General features: G+C 42.3%; 1 protein-coding gene across 1 annotated transcript in view; it reads right to left on the reverse strand.

Moving 5' to 3' along the window:
- The window catches only part of MMP16 (matrix metallopeptidase 16), a 278,169-nt gene that overhangs the window by 62,275 nt on the left and 189,352 nt on the right, over window positions 1–26,542 (reverse strand). Inside the window, exons 5-6 of the mRNA XM_007669580.4 lie at window positions 3,134–3,295; window positions 587–798 (exon numbers count right to left, since the gene is read on the reverse strand). Of these exons, the coding sequence (XP_007667770.2) occupies window positions 587–798; window positions 3,134–3,295 (374 nt within the window). The remainder of the gene's footprint in view (window positions 1–586; window positions 799–3,133; window positions 3,296–26,542) is intronic.

Here is a 26,542-nt window from a genome sequence, read left to right on the forward strand (position 1 = left end):
GTTTTAGCCTCCATTTCTTTGTTTGAATTAGATATGGATGAACTTGAATTCTAAAAAAAAGACATTTAGGAGAAAAAATCCAAAATAAAAACTGAACTATGTCTTGTAGAGCAGACTTTAACTTATTAAGGAACCAACCACAAAAGCCACGAAATAACAGTGAACCTCCTCTGTAAATGATGAGACTAATTGCAAAGTTAAATTCCAGGGTTCTCAAAGAGATGTGCGAACCAAAGATAAAATGACTGCAGAGTGGCTAAGCGCCCAACAAAATCATCCCTATTAGTTCCTATTCATGACTTGAATTAGGCTTTTTTATCTGTGGCTAACATGCTGCATTCACTTAGCCTTAAATTCATAGGCATTATAGCATTCACTGACATGAATGCATTCCCAAAATAGACTGTTTCTGCAATTTTTTGCTCGACATTTAAGCCACTCATGTGCTTACTTTTTAGACCTTTTTTGGAACCTTCTAAATGAAGTCTGGGAAAGTGGAATTATAATGAATGGAACCTTGTTTTCTAAAACAGCAATGCCGACACTTGATCTAATGGTAAGAAAAAAAAAAATCCCAGCTCCCTACCTTGAAAACAAACATTTCCCGACGAAGAATAGCCAGGGTGTTGAAGTTTCCGTCGCAGATGTTGGGTTTGGCTCCAGGATAGGATGGCTTGCCGGTGGGTGGCCGGGGAGGCTTGGGCCTGTCATTCTTCCGGGGGTCCACAGGAGGGAGGGACCGATGCGGGGGCACTGTTGGTAAAGGCCTGGTTGGTGGAGGGATCTTATCAGGAGGACCTTGTGAAAACAGGAGGGCAGTATTTAGCTTGCTCAAAATTGGGAAAATACTGGAAAATATGTGTTGGAAAATACACTGTTCATCAACAGGCAGCACTGGTGACCTGATCTCACAAGTCTTCTAGATCATCATAAAGCTGAGTTTGAAATTGAGGCAAAGCAATCCTTCCCCATCATTCCTTATGACATTTTAATGGAGTGGGTCCTGCTGGTAATGTGACCAAATCCCCTGAGAAGGTGATTTCAAATTTCTGGGACCTACTGTTGGTGAGGATGCAAATTGGAAGCAGGAATGTTGGATGACCCAAAGATTTTGATACCTATCTCCTGGAAAGAATTCAGTAACCTTTCTTGACTTTCATTGTGCCTGTCTGATGCAGTTATTTTTGATAAATTGCTGGCTTACTGCTTTCATTTGAATATTGAATCTAAATTACCTATTGATTAAAACACAGGCGGCAAAATATTAATTTGCAAGGGGATTCTAAATCAAACTAAAGTTTGTGAATGCAATTTCCCAGTGATGTTAGTCATTACTTCCCAGGGAAGTGGGATTCGCTAAAACTCAAGCACATAGCTGTTAAGACTTGGTATTTAGCAAATAAGGGATATACTATTAAGTCACAATATTTCTCAGGGCATGAAAGTCTTTTCACTTCAGTACTTTGGAAAAAAAAAAATCAGTCTCAATGCAATTCCTGGATGGCCCATTCTATGTATGCTATTACAACTTAATACCTCATTTATCACAAAGGTAACTAGGTTCTAAGACACATGATCTCTTTTTCTGGACCAAGCCATCTGATTTTTCTAACAGCTCAGATATTCATTCATTCATTCAATAGTATTTATTGAGCGCTTACTATATGCAGAGCACTGTACTAAGTGCTTGGAATGTACAATTCGGCAACAGATAGAGACAATCCCTGCCCAGTGATGGGCTTACAGTCAGATATCAGGGTACAAGACTTTCTTCCACCTGTTTTAATAGTGAATGAATACTTAGCAATGAGGCATTCAAAAACTAATAAATGCAAAATAAATTAGTTAACTCAAAACTATGTTTTTGAAAATGCAAATGAAATTCACTGCTTCCTGAGGATTAACATGCAGATAGCACAGATCTGTCCTTGCACTGTAAGAGTGCAAGCATATCCCATTAATTTAAACAACAGCTTCATTATGTGTAAATTAGAGGTGCCAAGCACTTTGCAATTTTATTTGAAATAAATATCTGCATAAAGGTCAATGTTTATACTCTGGGAATAATGGTTACCTTAAAATTACACCAAAATCTTTTTCCTTCTAGTTAATTGCTTACATCTACTGAACCCCATAAATTCTGTCTTTGTTTAGTGTGTGGGGAATTTTCTTTGTTATAAGTTTTATAATGGCCCCTAAGGCCTACTGTGTTCATTCCCCCTTTCCCTTCCTCCCCCACTTAGTTCAAAGTGTTAAATTGGTAATTTAAGGCATTTAATAATAATAATAATAATGTTGGTATTTGTTAAGCGCTTACTATGTGCCGAGCACTGTTCTAAGCGCTGGGGTAGACACAGGGGAATCAGGTTGTCCCACGTGGGGCTCACAGTCGTAATCCCCATTTTACAGATGAGGTAACTGAGGCACCGAGAAGTTAAGTGACTTGCCCAAAGTCACACAGCTGACAAGTGGTAGAGCCGGGGTTCGAACCCATGACCTCTGACTCCAAAGCCCGTGCTCTTTCCAGTGAGCCACGCTGCTTCCCCGTAAATCATAAACATAACCATAAATCAAAACAAATTGATTTATGATCAATTTGTTACATTCATCTCACAAGGGAAATTTTGGTGTCACAAATTTACAAGGAGTAATAATAAACATTTAATACATATGACTGACTGAATGAATGAATGAACAAGGAGGGTACTTACAGTGAAACCCCTAAACAAAGAGTCAAACATTTGGGTAGTGTGAGCAGGTGTCTCAAATTTGTTTGACCCCAGCTAACATGTCTTAAACAGCTAGAATTCTTTACCTCAATGCAAATATTCAAGATTAGCATCTTGAATCCAGGCTTCAACATAAACTGTGAGAGGCATAACACAGAACAGGGGGATGTCACTGGAATTTTCCCACAAGTTCTATTACTTGTAAAGGCATCTGGGAATGTGGCCAACAGAGCCTGAATTGATAAAAAATATTTTGCCAACAGGCCAGATACTTTTTGTGTTTCTCCCTTAAACACAGAGTACCCATTTGGAGGGGAGAAAAATTAGTGTGTGGGTTGGGGGGAGGGGGTTTAAGTCCCCACGTGGCTGTAATGAGAGAGTATCTTGATAAAGCAGTGACTTACCATATATCTTCTGGATGCCCTGCAAATCGTCATTGGGTAATTTGAAATTGTCAGTTTCCATGTACTGGTAAAATGGAGCCATGATAGCTGTGGGGTCGTTAGAATGTTCCAACCCTAGAGCATGTCCCAGCTCATGAACTGCGACTAGAAATAGGTCATTTCCTGCGTGAACAAAAACAGAAAGAAACGATATTCAGTTTGACACAGAAATCCAAAAGAGATCTGTAGACTCACACAGGGCAATGAGGGGATCTGAAATTGAATGCAATTTCATTCATATTAGCTAGCCATAGATAATCTGTAGGAAGTACTGTTTTGAGTGCTTTTTTTATTTTCAAATCAACAACAAAAAAACATAATTTTGTAAGGGAACAGGCTCATTGGTTCACCAGCTGACAATTTCATGCCCAGTGTGTAAAAAGCATTTTAAAAGCTCAGATATGCAGAATAATCAATCATTATTATTTACTACACACATTCTCTGTGCAAAGTACTTTTCTAAGAGCTTGGTAGAGTGAAACAGAATCAGTAGACATGACCCTACCTCAGAGATCTTGTAATCTAGTGGCAGAAACAGAATCTAAAATAAATTAAAATAGGCAGAAGTAATAGAATATAAAAGATGTATACAGAGAAGCAGCGTGGGTCAGTGGAAAGAGCCCGGGCTTGGGAGTCATAGGTCATGGGTTCGAATTCCGGCTCTGCCACTTGTCAGCTGTGTGACTGTGGGCGTCACTTAACTTCTCTTTGCCTCAGTTACCTCATCTATAAAATGGGGATTAACTGTGAGTCTCACATGGGACAACCTGATTACCCTGTATCTACCCCAGCGCTTAGAACGGTGCTCTGCACATAGTAAGCGCTTAACAAATACCAACATTATTATAGGCACAATGTTGTGCATGGGGGTGGGTTGTTCATTCATTCATTCAGTCAGTCATATGTATTAAATGTTTACTATATACAGAACTCTGTAGTAAACACTTGGTAGAGTACAATATAACAATAAACAGACACACTTCCTGCCCATAATGAGTCTAGATTGGAAAACAGACATTAATATAAATAAATCAAATACATATAGTATATGTGGGGCTGTGGGATAGTACTGTGGTGCTGGGAGGAGGGTTGAATAAAGGGAGCAAGTCAGGGTGGCACAGAAGGGAGTGGGAGAATTGGAGTGTTTAGTCAGGAAAGTCCTCTTGGAGATGTACCTTCAATAAGCCTTTGAAGGTGGGGAGAGTAATTAATTTTCTGTTGGATTTGAGGAGGTAGGGTGTTCCAGGCCAGAGGCAGGATGTGGGGAGGGGTTAGCAAGAGTTTAGATGAAGTGGAAGTGCTGAAGTGATATTAGGGGAGGAAACTGGTAGGGTAATGAGAGATAAATTAGGGAAGGACTCCTGTAAAGAGATGAGATTTCAGAAGGGTCCTGAAGACTGGAGACAGGAAATTTTGGAAGGAGGTTGATGCAGTAGTCAAGGCAGGAAATGGCAAAGCATTGGTGGCAGTATAGAGGAAAATGAAGAAGACAGCTACAGAAATGTCATGAAGGAAGAACTGATAGGACTTGGTGAGATGGAATAATGTGGGCAGGGAATGAGTCTACCGACTATTGCTTTGTACTCACCCAAGAGCTTAGTACTGCACTCTACATGCACTAAATACTCAATAAATGTAAGTGATTGTTTGAAAGGGAGAGAGAAATCAAGGATAATGGCATAAGCAAGGGCTCTAGAAATGAAAATAAGAAGGGAGAGGGCAGAGAGAAAGATCATGCCTGGAGGTGTCTTCTGACAGACATTTAACCAAAAGCCTAGTTCACCATAAGAGCTATTGAGAGTACAATGGAATCAAGAAGTCCCACACAACCACAAAGAAGTAAAAAGAGACAAGTAGTACACCCATGGGACTGAGCAGGAAGAGTCATGGATAAGGGAGGCCCAGAGGATTGAATCAAGGCAGGAAGCCTTGCAGAAAAATTTCCCCAATCATGTGACTGAACTCACAAGGGAAAAGGTGCTGACTCACAAAACACCTTTTCAGTGCTCACTGTATCCCTTTCTACTAATAAGGTATGAAACAGAGGTGCTAATTGCCTAAGGTGCATTCAATTGGGTAGCTGGAATGTCTGGGCTCCCTATTAACCATCCCCCATCCAATGGAAGGGATTTATTTACAACCTGTTAATGAGCAGTGTCCTCTGACTGACTCACCTGCAATAGCAATCCAACTATGGGCAATTTCCATTATTAATATATACAAGTCTGCTCCAGTTTATCAAATAATGATAATTATGCTATTTGTTAAGTGCTTACTATGTGCCAGGCACTGTACTAAGCGCTGGGGTGGATACAGGTTTATCTGATTGCTCACAGTCTCAATCCCCATTTTACAGATGAGATAACTGAGGCCCAAAGAAGTGAAGTGTTTTGCTCCCAAAGTCACACAGCAGACAAGTGGCTGAGCAGGAATTGGAACTCATAACCTTCTGACGTCCAGGCCCATACTCTAGGCTGAGCTGGGGGGAGTCTTATGGGTTAGGAAGGGGCAGAAAGCCTAGGGAGGATGATAGCCCATCGTCTTTGAAAGTATCCTCTTCTTTTTCTACAGTGCTTCCAGCTGGGTTAAGTCTTTCATGACTAAAGGGTGAATTTCATTCACTGAAGTGATGTATTGCTGCAATTATCTTAAAGAGTTAATGCACAGACACAATTAGGGAGTAGCATAGAAGCTGGTAGAATCAAACTCTAAATAAACCTTGTAAAATGTCATTAATAAATAATGTTGGTATTTGTTAAGTGCTTACTATATGCAGAGCATGGGATTTGAACCCATGACCTCTGACTCCCAAGCCCAGGCTCTTTCCACTGAGCCATATGTGAGGCTGAGGCAAGTGTTTACTGTGACAGGAGAACAGTTTCCCTGGAGTTGGGGACTTTGAAACTCATGTCATATCACCTGGAAAGAATTGAAGGTGGGTAGGTGGAGAAAGGGCAGGAAAGAGTATTTAAGAATATTTCAGTTATGCTCTTCTTTAATTTTCAAAAATGGCCAGGTAGGTTACTGCTTCTGCTGATAAATTTACTCCTAGGAGTCAAATGTTGGGTGGTAGGTGGGAGAACATATAGAAAAATTTTGATCCCAGAAGAGTAGAGTCCTTTGGGTTTCTTTATACTCCTCACACCTCTCCCCATAAAGTGAAATGTCTGAATTAAATCACTCATTTGTGATTGTTTATAAAATAGTTGATCCATAGTTGCCAAGGTTTGCGTTTAATTACTTTCTTCTTTTTTAATTCTATTGGTCTTATATTCATAGACTGCTTTAATTATATAGGAAGCAGCCTTCTTTTTGATTATGTCTTTCATATCTTTCATATCTCCCTGACTCCCTCAGTCAGTCATCTGTTTTTTGTTGAGTTCCCACTCTATGCTGAGTAATAATAATAATAATAATTATGGTATTTGTTAAGCACTTACTATGTGCAGAGGACTGTTCTAAGCGCTGGGGTAGATACAGGATAATAAGATTGTCCCACGTGGACACGCTTTTTACTCCTCATTTTTGAAGATGAGGTAACTGAGGCACAGAGAAGTTAAGTGACTTGCCCAAGGCCACGCAGCAGACAAATGGCAGAGGAGGGATTAGAACCCATGACCTCTGACTCTCAAATCCGGGCTCTTTCCACTGAGCCATGCTGCTTCTCTAGTATCCTGGACTCTGAAGAGGATGATTGCAAACTGAGTCATCCCACCTAATCAGAATGAATGAAAGTAGTTCATTTTTTTCAGATCTCTTCATATTTTAACTGTCCACTACTCTCTGCCTAAACTTGATTTCTATTTTAAGCAATCTTTCACTTTTTCAAATAGAATTGTTCTTACATTGTGATAAAAGGGAGAAAAAAAATTAGCAGAAAAAGATGTCTTTGATAAACCTTACTTTAATCATAAATATTGAGAATATAGAGTGGAGAATAGGAAACAAAAATTAAATGTTCTTTTAGCATTGAATTTTCCATTGAATTTTAAGCTTTTAATCAGTTAAGGCAATAAATGACTCCTGGCATCAGCTGTCTTTCGCATAGTACTCAGCAGGCTCAACATTCCCCTTATTTTATTAAAATGTCAATTGATCAGCTTTAAGCAGAGTTGACTTAGTAATATAACAAAAATAAAATTAAAAGCATTCCCCAACACACATCAACGTAACTAAGTAGCTGAAATGATTGGGCCCCTATATGAAACTCAGTGACTGCTTTGTCTTGTTATCACGAGAAAGCTAAGAAATGAAGTGAGTTGCCCAAGGTTATGGAGCAGGCAAGCAGAAGAGCTGTGATAAGAACAGAGGTCCCCTGAATCCCAGGCTCATGTTTTATCCACCAGTCTCCTTCTTGCCCCTCTTTCGAGTGTCCTCAGAAGTAGAGCAACTGCCTCAAATGTCAGCATCACCTCCCCTGTCCCCAAAATGTAGGTGAAGATAATAATAATGTTAGTATTTGTTAAGCGCTTACTATGTGCAGAGCACTGTTCTAAGCACCGGGGTAGATACAGCGTAATCAGGTTGTCCCACATAAGGCTCACAGTTAATCCTCATTCTACAGATGAGGTCACTGAGGCACAGAGAAGTGAAGTGACTTGCCCACAGTCACATAGCTGACAAGTGGCAGAGCCAGAATTCGAACCCTTGACCTTTGACTCCCAAACCCGGGCTATTTCCACTAAGCCATGCTGCTTCTGTAAAAAATAATAATGTTAGTATTTGTTAAGCACTTACTATGTGCAGAGCACTGTTCTAAGCGCTGTGGTAGATAGAGGATAATCAGTTTGTTCCACGTGAGGCTCACAGTCTTCATCCCCATTTTACAGATGAGATAACTGAGGCATAGATAAGTTAAGTGATTTGCCCACAGTCACACAGCTGCCAAGTGGCAGAGCTGATATTCAAACCCACGACCTCTGACTCCCAAGCCCGGGCTCTTTCCACTGAGCCACGCTGCTTCTCTTAAGATGTTAGTAGAAGTAGGAAAGCCAGAAGTCCACCTCTAGTTGCAGGCTTTGGCTGATTGTTCAATTCACAGAATGGATAAGGAACTCGGTCCCTAATTGATATGTTGGTTGAACCTTGGGCAAATCACTGGACCTCAGTTCTCTCATTCTCATGTATATTTGCTTGGAAGAGTTTAATTTGGATTCTTCCAGACAAAGACTATTTTCTGTTTCTGGGGTACCTATCAAGAGAATTTTCAGATGCTTTGGCAACGGGTCTGTGATCCTGACTGATCAGGATAGGACAGACTAAGAAGCCAGTGAGTGGGTACTTGGGTCACTCATGATGGCCAGCCATTTTTGAGGTATGACTCTGGTATGCAGGAAGATTTTGATTATGATTTTTACTTCAGAGTGGATGTTCAGACTGCTGGCTGTCTCTCAGGGAATTTTCACAAGTGATACATTAAGAGCTGCCCCCAGACTTTTCTACCAGCTCTCCACAGTGTCCTCTTTCACTTCCTTCCACACATTTGCCAAAATTCACTAAGTTTTTTTGAGTTGGAGATCTGGGAGGGGCGATGGAATTCCTTAATCATGGAAATTGCCTTGCCTCAGTGAGAGTGTCACCCAAACTACCTTGTGGGTAGCAACACGATCTAGTGGAGAGTGCACAGGCCTGGTAGTCAGAAGGGTCCGAATCCTAATCCTGGCTCCTCCACATGTCTGTTGTGTGACCCTGGGCAAGTCACTTCACTTCTCTGTGCCTCCGTTACCTCATCTGTAAAATGAGGATTAAGACTGTGAGCCCCATGTGGGACATGGACTGTGTCCAATCTGAATAGTTTGTATCTACCCCAGTGATTAGAACAGTGCCTGGCACATAGTAAGTGCTTAACAAATGTCACTTACAAAAAATAGAGGAGAAGTGAGGAGTGGGGGCTTGAGTGAATGGATTTATGGGATGGGTCTCTGGAGGTAGGGGTTGAGGTGTGCAGAAGTAGAGGAGAAAAAGTTCTCCCCTCTCTCTCCCTGGAGCCTGGCACTGCCTGCAAATGCATCCTGCTCTCTCCAATTGCCTGCTGAAAAATTTAGAACTCCCTCACTTGTTTGTAAAGTCATTGATCAATCAAATCAATTAATAAATTAATAGCATTTAATGAGGGCTTACTGGATGCAGGGAATTGCACTAATTGCTTGGAAAAGTGCAATGGAGATGGGGAGAATAAAAAGTGCTAGGGAGTATTAAATCAAGTACTTAGGTGACACGGAAGGGAGAAAAGAAATGGGAAATGAGGGTTTGAAAGGGAAGGTTTCCCAGAGAAGATATGATTTTAATACGGCTTTGTAAAGAGGAGGAGTGGTGGTCTGTCAGAGATTAAGGGGGCAGGAGTTCCAGGCAAGAGACAGGATGTCAGCAAGGGGGTCTATGATGGGAGAGGAGGAGCAGGAAGAAAAAAAGTAAAGTAGATTGACTTTGTCCGTGCTTCTAAAATAATGTTAGTATTTGTTAAGTGCTTACTATTTGCATAGCACTGTTCTAAGCATTGGGGGAGATACAGGGTAATCAGGTTGTCCCACGTGAGGCTCACAGTTAATCCCCATTTTACAGATGAGGTAACTGAGGCACGGAGAAGTTAAGTGACTTGCCCACAGTCACATAGCTGACAAGTGGCAGAGACTAAGAGTCTGGATGAGAGAGGAGAGTGAGAGAGATCGAGAGAGAGAGACTTTCTGTAAAATCAAAATCAGTATCTTTCCCCATCCCTGCCACACTCTTGTCCTTCCACAGGGTGCAGAAATTAAAATGGCATCCTATCCAAGTCCTCAGGAATTGTGAATGTTCTGTGGCCATGCTGCCCAGGAGGTCAGAGAGTCTGTTTGAGAAGGGATGGGAACTGGTTTCCATTAACATCCATCTTCCCAGCTCCTTGGGGATTGTGCCTGTACTATTTCTGTGTCACCCGGGAGGGAGTAGAGGAGGGCAGAAGTGTTGGGAGTGGGTAGGTAGAGGGGGACAAAGAAGACCCTGTGGGAAGAGGAAGAATGGGGGAGGAGCAGGGAATTATCAGATGTCCCACCTCTCTCTTCCCTGGTGCTGCCCTATTGTCACTAATAATAATCATGATTATGGTACTTGTTAAGTGCTTACTATGTGGCAAACACTGTTCTAAGCACTGGGGTAGATACCAGTTAATCAGGTCGGACACAGTCCCAGTCACACTTGGGGCTCAGTCTCAACCCCCATTTTACAGATGAGGTAACTGAGGCCAAAAGAAATGAAGTGACTTGCCCAAGGTCACAGAGCAGCCCAGTGCCAGAGCCAGGATTAGAATCCATGACGTTCTGATTCCAGGTCCGTGCTCTATACTGCCTCTCTAGGTCACTAGGTCAGCAACTACGTAGTCAGTCCATTAATCATATTTATTGAACACTTACTGTGTGCAGAGCACTGTGCAAAGTGCTTGAGGGAGTACAATATCACAACAAACAGATATATTCCCTGCTCACAACAAGCTCACAGTCTTGGAGGGGAGACAGACATTAATATAAATAAACAAATTACAGATATTTACATAAGTGCTCTGGGTCTGGGAGGGGTGATGAATGAAGGGAACAAGTCAGAGAGATGCAGAAGGGAGTGGAAGAAGAGGAAAGCTGCACTATCTCCTCCCTCACCAACTCTGAAATCCCTCTCTCTGACCATAACCTTCTCACCTGCCTCATCTCTCACACTCCCTCCCCCTGCAAATCTTCGCTACTGCCCCACAGAGACCTCCGCTCTCTCGATCCCATCCGTCTTTCCAATAGCATCTCTCCTCACCTTGCCGCCCTGTCCTCTCTTCCCACTCTCGACGATCAGGTCTCCGCTCTTAACTCCACCCTCTCTAGTCATCTCGACTCTCTCGCCCCCCTTTCCCTCCGCCACTCTCGCTCCACTAACCCACAGCCCTGGATCCCCTCCTCCGTCCGCCTCCTACGCTCCTATGCTCGAGCTGCTGAGCGCTGCTGGCGAAAGTCCAAGCACCAAGCCGACCTCACACACTTCAAATTTATCCTTTCCTGCCTTAACTCTGCCCTCTCCTCCGCCAGGCAAAGCTTCTTCTCCTCCCTCATCGACACCCATGCCCGTCACCCCCGCCGATTGTTCCGGACCTTTAACTCTCTCCTTAGGCCCCCTGTTCCTCCCCCTCCCCCATCTCTCACCCCCAATGATCTGGCCACCTATTTCCTCACGAAAATCAACACGATCAGGTCTGAGCTCCCCAAAGTCACCCCTCCGCCTCTCCCCTCCCCCCCAACAACCCCGTCCCCTACTTTCCCATCCTTCCCTGCAGTATCCTCAGAGGAGATCTCCTCCCTCCTCGCAAGTGCCACCCCCTCCACCTGCGCCTCGGACCCCATTCCCTCTCACCTTCTTAAAACCATCGCCCCTGCCCTCCTACCTTCCTTAACTTCTATTTTTAACCACTCAATCTCCAAGGGCTCCTTCCCCTCTGCCTTCAAACATGCCCACGTCTCCCCCATCCTAAAAAAACCCGCTCTCGACCCCACTTCCCCCTCCAGTTATCGCCCTATCTCCCTACTACCCTTCCTTTCCAAAATCCTAGAACGAGTCGTCTACAATCGATGCTTAGAATTCCTTAACTCCCATTCTCTCCTAGACCCCCTCCAATCTGGCTTCCGTCCCCTCCACTCTACCGAGACTGCTCTCTCTAAGGTCACCCATGACCTCCTTCTTGCCAAATCCAATGGCTCCTACTCCATTCTGATCCTCCTTGACCTCTCTGTTGCCTTTGACACTGTCGACCATCCCCTCCTCCTCCATACCTTATCTCACCTTGGCTTCACGGACTCTGTCCTCTCCTGGTTCTCCTCTTACCTCTCTGGCCGGTCATTCTCGGTCTCCTTCGCTGGAGCCTCCTCCCCCTCCCATCCTTTAACTGTTGGAGTTCCTCAAGGGTCAGTTCTTGGCCCTCTTCTGTTCTCCATCTACACTCACTGCCTCGGTGAATTCATTCGCTCTCACGGCTTTGACTACCATCTCTACGCAGATGACACGCAGATCTACATCTCCGCCCCTGTCCTCTCCCCCTCCCTTCAGGCTCGCATCTCCTCCTGCCTCCGGGACGTCTCCACCTGGATGTCAGCCCGCCACCTAAAACTCAACATGAGCAAGACTGAGCTCCTCATCTTCCCTCCCAAACCCGGTCCTCCCCCAGACTTCTCTATCACCGTGGATGGCACGACCATCCTTCCCATCTCTCAGGCCCGCAATCTCGGTGTCATCCTTGACTCGTCTCTCTCGTTCATCCCACACATCCTATCCGTTACCGAGACCTGCCGGTTTCACCTCTACAATATCGCCAAGATCCGCCCTTTCCTCTCCAACCAAACGGCTACCTTACTGTTACGGGCTCTCGTTATATCCCGGCTAGACTACTGTGTCAGCCTTCTCTCTGACCTCCCTTCCTCCTCTCTCGCCCCGCTCCGGTCTATTCTTCACTCCGCTGCCCGGCTCATCTTCCTGCAGAAACGATCTGGGCATGTCACTCCCCTTCTTAAACAACTCCAGTGGTTGCCTATCAACCTCCGCTCCAAACAAAAACTCCTCACTCTAGGCTTCAAGGCTCTCCATCACCTTGCCCCTTCCTACCTCCCCTCCCTTCTCTCTTTCTACCACCCACCCCACACGCTCCGCTCCTCCGCCGCCCACCTCCTCACCATCCCTCGGTCTCGCCTATCCAGCCGTCGACCCCTGGGTCACGTCTTCCCGCGGTCCTGGAACGCCCTCCCTCCTCACCTCCGCCAAACTGATTCTCTTTCCCTCTTCAAAACCCTACTTAAAACTCACCTCCTCCAAGAGGTGTTCCCAGACTGAGCTCCTCTTCTCCCTCTACTCCCTCTGCCATCCCCCCTTTACCTCTCCGCAGCTTAACCCTCTTTTTCCCCTTTTCCCTCTGCTCCTCCACCTCTCCCTTCCCATCCCCACAGCACTGTACTCGTCCGCTCAACTGTATATATTTTCGTTACCCTATTTATTTTGTTAATGAATTGTACATCACCTTGATTCTATTTAGTTGCCATTGTTTTTACGAGATGTTCTTCCCCTTGACTCTATTTATTGCCATTGTTCTTGTCTGTCCGTCTCCCCCGATTAGACTGTAAGCCCGTCAAACGGCAGGGACTGTCTCTATCTGTTGCCGACTTGTTCATCCCAAGCGCTTAGTACAGTGCTCTGCACATAGTAAGCGCTCAATAAATACTACTGAATGAATGAATGAAAGGAAAAGAGGGCTTAGTCAAGGAAGGCCTCTTGGAGGAGTTGTGCCTTCAATAAGGCTTTGAAGGCAGAGACAGTAATTGGCTGTCGGATATGAGGAAAGAGGGCATTCCAGGCCTGAGACAGGACATGAGCAAGAGGTTGGTGGTGAAATAGATGAGATCAAGGTACAGTGAGAAGGTTGGCATTATTCATTCATTCATTCAATAGTATTTATTGAGCGCTTACTATGTGCAGAGCACTGTACTAAGCGCTTGGAATGTACACATCCGTAGAGAAGCGAGGTGTGTGGGCTGGATAGGGGAACAGCTAGGTGAGGTAGGAGGGGGCAAGGTGTTTGAGTGCTTTATAGCTAATGATGAGTATCTGTTTGATGCGGAGGTGGATGGGCAACCACTGGAGTTTCTTGAGTAATGGGGAAACATGTACTTTAAACCACTTAGTGGAGGAGTTTCTGAGGAACTGCATCTTGAGGAGCTTTGCCTGTTAAAAGGGCTGTAGCTCAAAAAGGTGCTAATCCTTTGGGGAATCCATTAATACCTCCCATAGTCCCCACCATGCCTCCCTCAATCTGTTAGTCCATGTGAGAGAGGGTCTGTGTCTGAATTGACTGTATTCCTTCCACTCCAGTTTGGTAGATAGTAAGTGTTTAACAAATACCACTGTTAATATTACTTTATTACTATTGTCATATTAGGTTATGCTAGGAGCAACTATTCATATTTTTGAGATTTCTTGCACTTTGCTTCCCAACCTTAGGAATGACAGTCTTCTCTCTACAAAGTCTTATTAATAATAATAATAATAATGATGGTATTTGTTAAGCACTTACTATGTGCCAAGCACTGTTCTAAGCACAGGGATAGATATAAGGTTATCAGGTTGTCCCATGTGGGGCTCACAGTCTAAATCCTCATTGTACAGATGAGGTAAGTGGAGCACAGAGAAGTTAAGTGACTTGCCCAAAGTCACACAGCTGACAAGTGGCATATCAGGATAAGAACCCATGACCTCTGACTCCCAAGCCCCTGCTCTTTCCACTAGGCCATGCTGCTCTATTATTAAAAGGACACTTCTTCCAAGAGTACTTCCCTAACTAAGCTCTAATTTCTTCCTCTCCCACTCTCTCCTGCATCACCTTTGTACTAGTATTTGCACCCTTTATCCACCCTTCCCTCAGCCCCATAGCATTAATGTACATATCTGTAATTTAATGTATTTATATGTCTGCCTCCCCTTTTAGACTGCAAGCTCACTATGGGCAGGGAGCATGTTTACCAATTGTGTTATACTGTACTCTCCCAAGAATTTTTAGTACAGTGCCCTGCACACAATAAGCACTCAATAAATATGATAGATTTATTGATAGTCTACAACTAGGTTTGTGCAAAATCTGAGGTGTGGTCTCAGAAACTGCACTTTCACTACCTGCAGACTGATGAGTGGCCCCCACTGCCATCTAACACTCCAGCTAAACCAGAGAAAACAACCCCTGATATGGCTCTCCATAGAAAATGCATAGGCCTACTGACGAATAATGACTATTAACCCATCTCCTGTCTACTCAATCTGTTTGCTATAAAATCATCAAGGTTATTTCAAGGCATACTTTTTTCCTTGTAAATTATTAAAGTTCACCTGAAATATTGTCTGTAGGTGGAGATACTCTTTCCTCAAGTAAGAAAGTGAAGCTGTGGAACAAAATTAATAGGATCAGAATGTCAACTCATGCCCTGCTGGGTAGGCCATAGAACTTTCAATCAGAAAGACTGCTAAAAGGCCTCTAAAGTAATTACCCTCTTTTTGTGTGATTGGCAATAATGTAATTAAACATTACTTGCAGCTCTGCAACAGCTCTAAATCTATGAGTTGTTATTTAAATCACCATCCTCAGAATTTGAATTCTCCTGTGCTCTGAAAGTGAGCCACAACATGAGTTCAGGCAATAATATGCTTCTGACACTTTTCTATAAGTGAAAACACAAGTTGTCCCTATATATCAAGCTATATTCAAATTAATCATAGAATAGATATAAACATGATTCAAAGATATCATGAAAGAGGAGAGACAGTGAGAGAAGGAATAGACCATAATATTAAAAAACACCACCACTCAGTGATAATTGTTACACTTATTATGTGCAGAGCCCTGTAGCAAGTGCCAGGAGTAATACAATAGACACGATCCTAGTAAAAGCCTGTCTATGTGCAAAAGTATGACCAAAATGATGTATGAACAATCAATACTCTATGCCAACTCTACATGTAAAGAATGTCCTTGGCTGAGGTAACCACAGAGGATGCTGAGGACAAAATTAATAAATAATCTGTAAACAAATCACTTTGAACAGATGGCATTCCCCCAGAGTTCTGAAGGATCTTGGCAGGGAATTATCAAAATTCCTAGAAAGAATGGGCCACCTATTATTACAAATGGCTACTGAATTGGAAAACTGGCAGAATTCCAATATGTATATTATTTATAAAAAGGGTTCCAAAGGTGATCCTGGCAACTACAGAGTGCTGAGTCTTGCTTCTCCATTGACAATCTGTTGAAGCACTAATTAAGTTTAGGATCAGTAAACACTTTGAAAAACACAGACTGTTGGGTAAAAAGCAACACAATCTCTAAGAGGAAATCCTATGTAATGATTCACTGGAACACTTTGAAGGAGTTTAAAAGATTCCCCACCCAAAACTTTTTTAAAAAAACTGAGAAATCATGGTATCGAGGGGAAAGTTTTGCCATAGATAAAAATCTGGCTAAAATATAGGAAGATAAGAAGCAAAGGATAGGGTAAATGACCTCTTTACTGGAGAGCAAGAGTGAAAAGACAATATCTCCAGGCTTTAGGAGTAGCTTGAACTAAAATTTTCACAGAAATGATCTATTAGAAGGAATTAAAACAGGTCAGTGATGCATGGAATTATAAGAAAAATCTTCCCCACAACCCACTCACTCTCTTCTCACCCTCCAACAACACAACATTCGAAAATTCTCCCATTGTGCCTCCGCTTTTGTCTTCTTCTCAATCGTTCCCACTCTTTCCTTTTTGGTGCCCGTCCCTCCTTCCGACCCAATTTGTTGAAGGGGTGTTCCCTAAAGAACTTCATGGGCTAGGGCTATGCCAATACGGTATTCTTACATGTCAGCTATGGTTCCCTGAAAATGTCAGGGCTTTACAACAGCTATAACAACAGCAAGAGCAGCAGCCATTGGACTTCTTTCTGAACATCTGGTCTGCCCCTCTTGACCTGCAGGACTGATTTCCCTCATCCACTGACCAACTGTGGTGCAACAATTTTTCTTCCCTATCTGCTTTTCAGATCTGACACAGATATCATGATAATAAACACACACTATCAGCTCTACTACCCAAATGATACCCAAGCCAGCCTGGAGCCAAATGGCACCTTTGTGAGAATCTAGACAGTCCAATCTCAATTGTTTATTGGTCAGAATTATAACTATATGGGAAGCAGCATGGCCTAGTGGATAGAGCATGGGCCTGGGAGTCAGAAGGACTGGTGTTCTAATTGCAGCTCTACCACTTGTCTGCAGTGTGACCTTGGGCAAGACACTTCATTTCTCTGTGTCTCAGTTTACCTAATCTGTAAAATGGGGATTAAGATTGTGATGTGACAGGCACTCTGTCCAACCTGATCACCTTATATCTAGCCCAGTGCTTTGCATTGTGCCTGACACATAATGAGTACTTAACAATACCACAATTATTATTATTATTTTAATTTTCAACTTCTCTGTGAAGACAAAGTAGTCTTCAGGTAGAGTTTCTTGAGAGCTCTCTTTTAAATATTTTGATGCCCATTTTAGAGTGAAAAGTGTGGTACAACCACATGAACTTTTAGGAGGAATATATCTAGATAGTGGAGCTTCAGGATATGAGGGTTCCTATTGTGGCTGATTTAAACCATCTCCAATTCAGAGTCTAGAGTCTAGAGGTAAGCAGACTGCAGACTCCATCTTCCTTCTCCCAAATGTTTGCTCACTGCTCAATCTTTATGTTGGGCACTCCCCACCTACCTGTTCAAGCTTGGGGATTTCTATTTGAAAATCTGTACTTTGGGCATCTGTACTATAAAGGTCTGATTAGGAAGACTTGTTGAGCATTATGGTAGTCTCTCAGGACTAAGGTCTGGGTCCTCTTCTATTCTCTATCTACTCCCACTCCCTTGGAGAACTCCTTTGGTCCACAGCTTCAACTACACAGATGATTCCCAAATCTCATGCTGTAGCTCTTATCTCTCACCTTCTCTATAGTCTCACATTTTTCCTCCTGTCTTCGGGACATCTCTACCTGGATGTCCTGAGACACCTCAAACTTAACATGTCCAAAATAAAATGCCTTACCTTCTCATGCAAACCCTGTCCTTCTGCCCACCAACTTTCTCACTGTCACTATCCTCCCTGTGCCACAAGCCCAAGGTAACATAGTTAATGTCATCGGATAATTTTGGCTATGCCTTCAAAACATCACTAAAACCCACCTTTTTCTCTCTACCATACTTGCTTCTATGTTCATCCAAGGACTTATCAGATCCTGTCTTGACTACTGAATCAGCTTCCTCACTGACCTCCCCGCCTCCTGCCTCTCACCATTCCAGGCCTTACTTCATTGCTGTGTGGATCATTTTTCTAAAAAAAATCCAGCCCACATCTCCCCTTTCCTAAAGAACCTTCAGTGGATTCCCATCTACCTCTGCATCAAACAGAAACTCCTTACCACAATCTTTAAAGTACCTAATCAGCTCTCCCAGCTGCCCCAACGAATCTCATAATGTTGACAAAATAGCTCTTTTTCCTGCTGTAGTAAATCTATAATTTATTAATTTACAAGGGTCTGTTAAGGTATCTCTATATAGGCCATCGTGACCTAGGTCATTCACTCATTCCTGGAGTTTTAGAAAATCTTAAGGAATCGTGGCTGAAAAGAATGAGTTGAAACTCAGTCAGTAATTTCCATATGGAGAAAGAAGTGGTGAACATTTAATAAAGGTCAGGCTATTTCTCTTTCAAAGAGGAACAGTTCACCCTCTTAGGAAATGTGTCAATTTAACTTTATTTTAAAAGACCAATATTAATGTTGCTGATACTCTGAGGGCAAATTTCGGAAGCATCTACAAAATTTATACACACAGTCAATTAATGAGCTCTATTCGCCCTAATGACTGAGTTACCTTATGGGTAATGCACTGTTCTTCATTGTTGGCAAGATACTAGTCTGAATTCTTCTGAATTGTCTACCACAAAATATTGCTGACCCTCTGTGTACTGGACTTGCCATGTGGCTTCAGACGAAGCACAGCACACACTCAGTGATTTCCTTTGACTATTCTGAAAATACCTTTGTGTCTGACTCCCCATTAGAGAGGAAGCTCCTGGTGAGCAGGAAATGTGACACTGCTTGCTTTTTATGTCTCAAAACCTAGTACAGTGCATTGTATCAGTGGACACTCAAAACTATCATTACCACTGTGGCTGTTTCTACTACTCCTAATTATAATAATAACTGTAGCATTAGTTAAGCTCTTACTATGTGCCAGGCACTGTACTAAGCAGGGGGTGGATACAGGTTTATCAGGTTGGACACATTCCCTGTCCCATGTCCCAATGATATGCAGTAATAACAAGGAGGTGCTGAGATTCAGTGATCTACCAGCACTGAAGCAAAGTTCAAGCAACTTAACATCACCACCCAAGTCTCCATTCAAACTGTTACCAGACTTTTTTTTCCTTAAATGGTATTTGTTAAGCACTTACTGTATACCTGGCACAATACTAAGCATTAGGGGAGATACAAGCTAAACAGTTTGGACACAGTCCACATCTCACATGAGGCTCACAATCTTAATCCCGATTTTACAGATGAAGTAACTGACTTGCCCTAGGTCACACAACAAACAAGCAGCAGAGCCAGGATTAGAACCCAGGTCTTTCTGACTACCAGGCCCAAGTGATATCCACTGTTTCCAAGCTGTTTCTCAATCTGGTTCAAACATTTGTCATATCACACCTCATGTGACTATTACATCAGCTTGCCCACTGACCTCCCTGCCTCTCACCTCTACCTATCTCCAGTAGATACTGGCTACTGCCTAGATCACTTTTCTAAAAAACAAAATCATTCTACACATGTGTTCTCACACCTCTCAAACCTCCAGTGGTTACCCATCAAACAGAATATCCTTTGGATCGACTTTTAGATATTCAATCAGCTTTCTCCCTCCTAACTCTCCGTGCTCCTCTCTCACTACATCCAGCCTGCACACTTTGCTCCTCTAACTCAATCAAGACTGTTCCTCAGTCTTATCTCTCTTGCTGTCAACATCAACTCCTTGCTCATGTCCTCCCGCCTAGCTGGAACTCTCACCTATCTACCTGACAGACCAGCACTCTCCCCACCTTTAAAGCCCTACTGAAATATCCCCACCAGGACATCTTTCAAGACTAATCTCTCATCCCCCACTCCCTATTCTCCCTCCCTATTGCATCGCCTATGAAGTTAAGCCCTCACTCAACACTTTGCTACCCACCCAACCCCAAGAGTACTTATGGAGAAATCCTTATTGTCTGTTTCTTTCTCTGTCTGTAATTTACTTTAATGTCCATCTGCCCCACTAGACTGTAGGCTCCTCAAGAAGAGAGATCATGTCTACCTAGTCTATTGTACTCTCTCAGTCAGTGAATCAGTGGTATTTCTGGATCACTTATGATGGGCAGAACAATGTACTAAGCCCTTGGGAGGGCAAAATACAATAGAGTTGATAGAAATGAACAGTGACCGCATGCACTCCCAAGCATTTGGTCCAGTGTTTTGCACAGAGTAAGTACTTAATGAATACCACCGATTGCTCTCAGGCCAGGATATTCAAGGAAAAAAAAAATGGTAGCAGATTCCCAAATAGCTACTGTATAGGTAACTGAACACATTAGGGTGGCATTGTGGAAACAGAAGGATCCCAGGCTTCTAAACAGAGTTCTCTCACTGGTCTGCTGTCTGACCTTGGGCAAATCACTTAACTTCTATAGGCCTCAGATCCCTTATCTGTGAAATAGAGATTGGTTATTTCCTCACCTGTGAAATAGATATTGGCTACCTGCATTCCTTACCTCTTAGATGGAGACTCTCATGTGTGGCTGTTCTCATCTGATTATTTTGTATCTACCCTAATAGAGGAGCAGTGTGGCCTGGAAGATAAAGAACCTGGGAATCAGAAGTTCTGGGCTCTAATCCACTCTGCTACATACAGGCCATGTGACCTAGGACAGGTCACTTAACTCTTCTGTGCCTCAGTTACCTCATCTGAAAAATTGGTATTCAAGAGCTGTTCTTCCTATTTAGATTGTGTGTCCTCTGTGGGACAGGGATTGGGTCTGACCTCATTATTTTGTATCTTCCTAGCTCTTAGAAAAGTGCTTGGCACATAGTAAACACTTAACAAATAACACAATTATCATTATTACTCAGATCAGTGGTCAGAACATAGGAATGGCTTAATAAATATCATAAAAATCAAGGATAATCATGGAGCATATTTTGAAGACACACTGAAGTCCAGTCTCTAACGATGTGGAGTAAGTAGCAGACAGCCTGTTGAGCAGTGACTTCCGTAGGAAATCAAGCTGGCACACTACAATCCAGTGATTTCTGAGGCAAGAAATGCCATTGTAAAAATGGAGCATTCCTACTAAGAATATCAGTTCGACAGAGTTCATTGAGTGTCTCCCTATTTGAGAATACTTTATTAGATGAACACCTTATTAGGAAGACGAGTTCCGAGCCACCAAGGAGCTTATAATACAATAGGAATATCATCTTTCTGTGTTACAATGTAGTAATTTTCCAGAAAACTATTTTTGCAAGTGTTTTAGTTCTCATGTAATCCATATGGATCGTTTCTGATTAAATCTAAATCGTAATGAAAGGTAAATTGGCACAGGATAACATTCCCTGCAAGCAAGAATGTGTAACACAGAAAAGTTGCATATACTCAGGTATTTTAAAAATAAAAACAGTCACATTCTAAAATCAGTAATTTTTAAACAACCTCAGACTGTGTAGTCTACACTCTTTGGGGGGATATGCTTACCGATTTAAACTTCACTCCCTCAGCCTGCTGTTACTGCTGATTCTCACTAAATAACAGCTGGTAGAGCAAGCTGAATTCCAAACAGCTTGCAAAACTTACTGCATTTTCCTGGTTTTACTTAGCGACTGGAAAATAATGTTTCTCATCTGGATTCCATGAACTGACTGTCATGTAATTAACCAAAGGATTAAGAAAAAAAAGATTAGCAACTGTAGTGATGCTCCTGCTGTTCCTCACATAGAACTTCCGGGAACTGAAACCAAATCAAATCCTGTGGGAATCGCATAATGCAGAAGAGAGGAAGGGAAGGAGCAGGTGGAGGGTTGATTTGCTTGTGGCGCAGTGGAAAGAGCATGGGCTTTGGAGCCAGAGCTCATGAGTTTGAATCCCAGCTCTGCCACTTGTCAGCTGTGTGACTGTGGGCAAGTCACTTAACTTCTCTGTGCCTCAGTTCCCTCATCTGTAAAATGGGGATTAAGACTGTGAGCCCCACGTGGGACAACCTGATTCCCCTGTGTTTACCCCAGCACTTAGAACAGTGCTCTGCACATAGTAAGCGCTTAACAAATACCAACATTATTATTATTATTATAGGCCAAAAAGATCATAATTTAAAAAGGAAACATTAAGGGGAGAAGGACCGCAAGCTTATTGTGGGCAGGGATTGTATCTATTGTTGTGTGGTAGTCTCCCAAGCGCTTAGTACAGTGCACACAGTAAGTGCTCCATAAATATGATTGACTGACTAAGCTCATTATGGGCAGGGAATGTATCTGTTAATTATGTCATACTATATTATTATTATGATATTTGTTAAGGGCTTACTATGTGCCAAGCACTGTTCTAAGCTCTGGGGTAGATACAGGGTAATCAGGTTGTCCCACGTGGTGCTCACAATTTTAATCCCATTTTACAGATGAGGTAACTGAGGCACAGAGAAGTTAAGTGACTTGCCCAAGGTCACACAGCAGAAAAGTGTTGGAGCCGGGATTATAATCCACATACTCTGACTCCCAAGCCTGTGCTTTTTCCACTAGGCCATACTGCTTCTCTACTCATACTCTGCTTGTACTCTCTCAAACCCTTAGAACAGTGCTCTGTACACAGTAAGTGCTCAATAAATACCTTTGATTGATTGTGTAGGACAGAGGAGCAGAATTGATGTTAGGACTGTGCTAAATCAGCTGCTCTATGAAATAGAGCAGAAAGATGATAGAAGGATGGAGAAGCTTTCACATAAGGAAAAAAATGAAATTAGGACTATTCAGCCTGGAAAGACAAATGCTGGTGAAGAAAATGGTTGAATTCTATATAATCATGAAGGATGTGGACAAGGTGTTCACAGAATTATTGTCCACCAAAACTCCCAACAACAGGAAGCATGGAAGCTTGAAGATGATAAGTTCAAAATTCTAGACTAAGCTTGTTGTGGGCAGGGTATGTGTCTTCCAATTCCATATATCGTATTCTCCTAAGCACTTACTAGAGTGCTCTGCGCACTCTAAACACTCAGTAAATTCATTCATTCATTCATTCATTCAATAGCATTTATTGAGCGCTTACCATGTGCAGAGCACTGACAGTGATGACCATGATAATGATAACAAAGGAAAATACTTCTTCAAACAATGGGGTGATATGCATATAAAATATGTTATAGAAGGAAGTGGTGCAGACTAAAAATTAACAGCAAGTTCCAGAGATTTTAAATTAACACATGGATAAATAGTCCAAAATGGGTTACCAGAGGAATTTTAAGGATGTTGGATGGAATATTCCCTAACATAAAGACTTGAAATCTAGGAGGAGCCACCTTTTGAGGATTACCCAAGCATCATCCTTAGGCAATGGGAGGAGGCAGAATACTGGGCTGGATTTACCATTGGTCAGACAGAGTAATGGCATTTTTATGTCCTTAAAGTAAACACTTTGAAGACACAACAGGGTAATCTGAAATTATCAGCATCACCTAGTGCAAAGAACATAGGCCTGGGAGTCATAGGACCTGGGTTCTAATCCCAGTTCCAACACTTGCCTGCTGTATGACCTTAGGCAAGTCACTTAACTTCTCTGTGCCTCAGTTCCCTCATCTGCAAAATGGAGATTCAGTACTGGATCTCCCTTCTACTTAGACTGTGAGTCTTATTTGGGGCAGGGACTGTGTCCAACCTCTGAGAGGAAGTAACAAGAGTACCTGGAGCATGGGATAATAAATGCCAAAGTACAGCAAAATGTGATTTTACCATGACTCAGAAGAAATGGTCAGTTACTCATTGGTCTACCCCAACCAACCATACCCTTAAAATGTCTGTCATTAGTGTTATCTTCAAACTTACAGTAAAATTAAACACGTTGATTCTATATTTACTCATATAACCCCCACAATTTTTTTGCCTATATTTTGCAACCCCAAACCAGGGGAGAGGATACTACACAGGGAATTAACTATAGCAATAGAGGGAACAGGAGAAAAAAAGGAAGAAAGAACAAGGAGGAGGGAAGGAGGAGAGAAGGAAAAGAAAGGTAAGAGGACTTGATTGGGTCTTTTACAACTAATAACTGTAGTATTAGTTAAGTGCTTACTATGTACTAAACATTGTACTAAGTGCTGGGGTGGATTCAAGGTAATCAGGTCCTTCATGGAGTTCACAGTCTAAGGAGAAGGGAGAACAGGTATTGAATCCCCATTTTGCAGAAGAGGGAACTGAGGCACAGAGAAGAGAAGTGATTGCCCAAAATCGAAAAAATCAAACAAGCGGCAGGGATGGGATTAGACCCCAGGTCCTCTGACTCCCAGGCCAGAGCTCTTTCTCCTAGGCCATGCTGCTTCTCAGTTATCCATTTTGGGCATCCAAGTGCTGCTTACATTAGGCACTCAATGAATTACAGTAACTCCCTCTATGCTTCTCTTCCTACCCTAGGGCTTGCCCTTTTCAAAGGAGAAACCATCACATATTTAGCCACTAAACTGGTTTTTTTCTCCTTCTGACTCTTTTAGTCTTCCTAATTTGACAGGAACTTATCACTACTTAAAAATATAATCTTTTATTTCTTTCTCAAAGTCAGGGAGAAGAGGGGGGTGAGAATTATTCATTGGAGGTAGTTATGTAAATAAATACGGTATATATGTGCTGTTTGTGTCAGACCCGCTTATTAGAAACTGAGATCCCTCAGAGCTTCTCTCTCCAATGCATCCCTCTTTGCCCTCTCATTTCTGTTTTGCTCACTATTCTGGCAACAGAACGTCATCTGCACCAGAGCTGTTCTTTGAACTTCAGAGATCCCAGTATTTACATATTACATTTAGTTACATTCAGCCCTGTGATGATGTGATAGTGCAATCCTTGTGCTAAACAGACTTTAAATATGTCCTACTTGGCCCTGAGTTTGCAGAACACTTGCCAAGAACTTTCTTAGAAGTCTGTAAAGAGACTACCTTGCAGTCATAGATTGTAAAGGCACTGTACCAAATCACACACACAAAAAAGCTTAAATTGCTAGTGCCAGAGACTGCTACATCATCCATCACAGCAGGATAAATGGGAGGAGAGATCAAGCAATGGGTTTACTATAAACAGAAGCAAGGAGAATAGTCAAAACATACTCTGTCAAGTACACCTTGAAACAAAACAGGATGACAGAGGCCTGCTGGGAGACAAGAGTGGGAGACCAACCAGCCTGGTATTTGCCAATCTGGAAAGGGGAGAGACTTTTCAGGTTACAGGTTCTGGTGAGATTGTAGGAGTAAGTGGCAGAATTGAAAATAGAACCCTAGTTCTCTGCAAATGGCAAATCATAGAATCATACAGAACTCATGTAAGGCTTCTAGGCATGACCTGGCAAAAGAACCGATTAGCCATCCTATAAAGATAATAGTAATTTTTTTTTGAAGTTTCCCAAAGAGACTTCACAACTCTGTTGGCAATCTGTTTGACATTTTGTTTATCACTTTGACACACTTTGTTCTGTATGTCCAACCAAACATTCTCCTGCTGCCATTTAAACTCATTTTCTCTCAGATGGTCGTCTGTGAATCTGAAAAATAGCTGTTCAGTGTCATCCTCATGAGATCCCTTCACATACTATTGTTTCCAGAGACATCTTTTCTCTGGGCTAAACAACTCCAACTTCTTTAGCCTTTCCTCGAAGGACCAATTTTCAGTTGCTTTTATCATTTTATTGGTCTTCCTTGGACCCACTTCAGCTTTTCTTCAATCTTTATAAAGCACCCTCTCCCAAACCAAGTACAGTATTCAAATTTAGTCTTGCCTATAATAATGATGATGAGCATAACAATAGTATTTTTAAGCTTCTACTATGTGCCAAGCACTCTACTTAGCACTGACTTAGATAAAAGATAATGAAGTCAACAGAGTCTCTGTCCCACAGTGTTCAGCCTAAGTACGAGGGAGAATAGGCATTGAATCCCCATTTTTCATGAGCTGACTGAGGCACAAAGAAGCTACATAGATTGCCCAAGGTCACACAGCAGGTAAAAGGCAGAACTGAGATTAGAACCCAGGTCCTCTGACTCGAAGGCTCACACTCTATCCACTAGGCTACACTGCTTCTGAAAGTGCAATGCAGTCCAGAATTGGATGAACGGATTGCTTCCCACCATTTATATACCATTTAATCCCATCTAATACTATTTTGTTTTTTCTAAATAACAGCCCTGCACTGATTCTAATTATATGTGAACATAAGGTCATTTTGTGAGTTAGCAACAATTATTGTGCAGAACAAGCCAGTCTTTACAGGTGAATAGTATACAAGGGATCGCCTATTACAAATGCATTTTTTCAGTGACACTGACACAAAGAGTTCATCAGTAGCATCTTTAAAAGAAAAGCCTGTGTGTATATATAGAGTGACTCTCATTTTTAAGCATTATCTAAGAGGCTAGCATTTTCAAGACTATATGTTTATATATATGACCATATGCATACATAATAATAACAATAATTATAATAATGGTATTTGTTAAGCACTTATATGCCCACTACTGTTCCAAGTGCTGGGGTA

Source organism: Ornithorhynchus anatinus, chromosome 4 (genome assembly GCF_004115215.2).
Source record: "Ornithorhynchus anatinus isolate Pmale09 chromosome 4, mOrnAna1.pri.v4, whole genome shotgun sequence".
In the NCBI taxonomy this organism is placed as follows: domain Eukaryota; kingdom Metazoa; phylum Chordata; class Mammalia; order Monotremata; family Ornithorhynchidae; genus Ornithorhynchus; species Ornithorhynchus anatinus.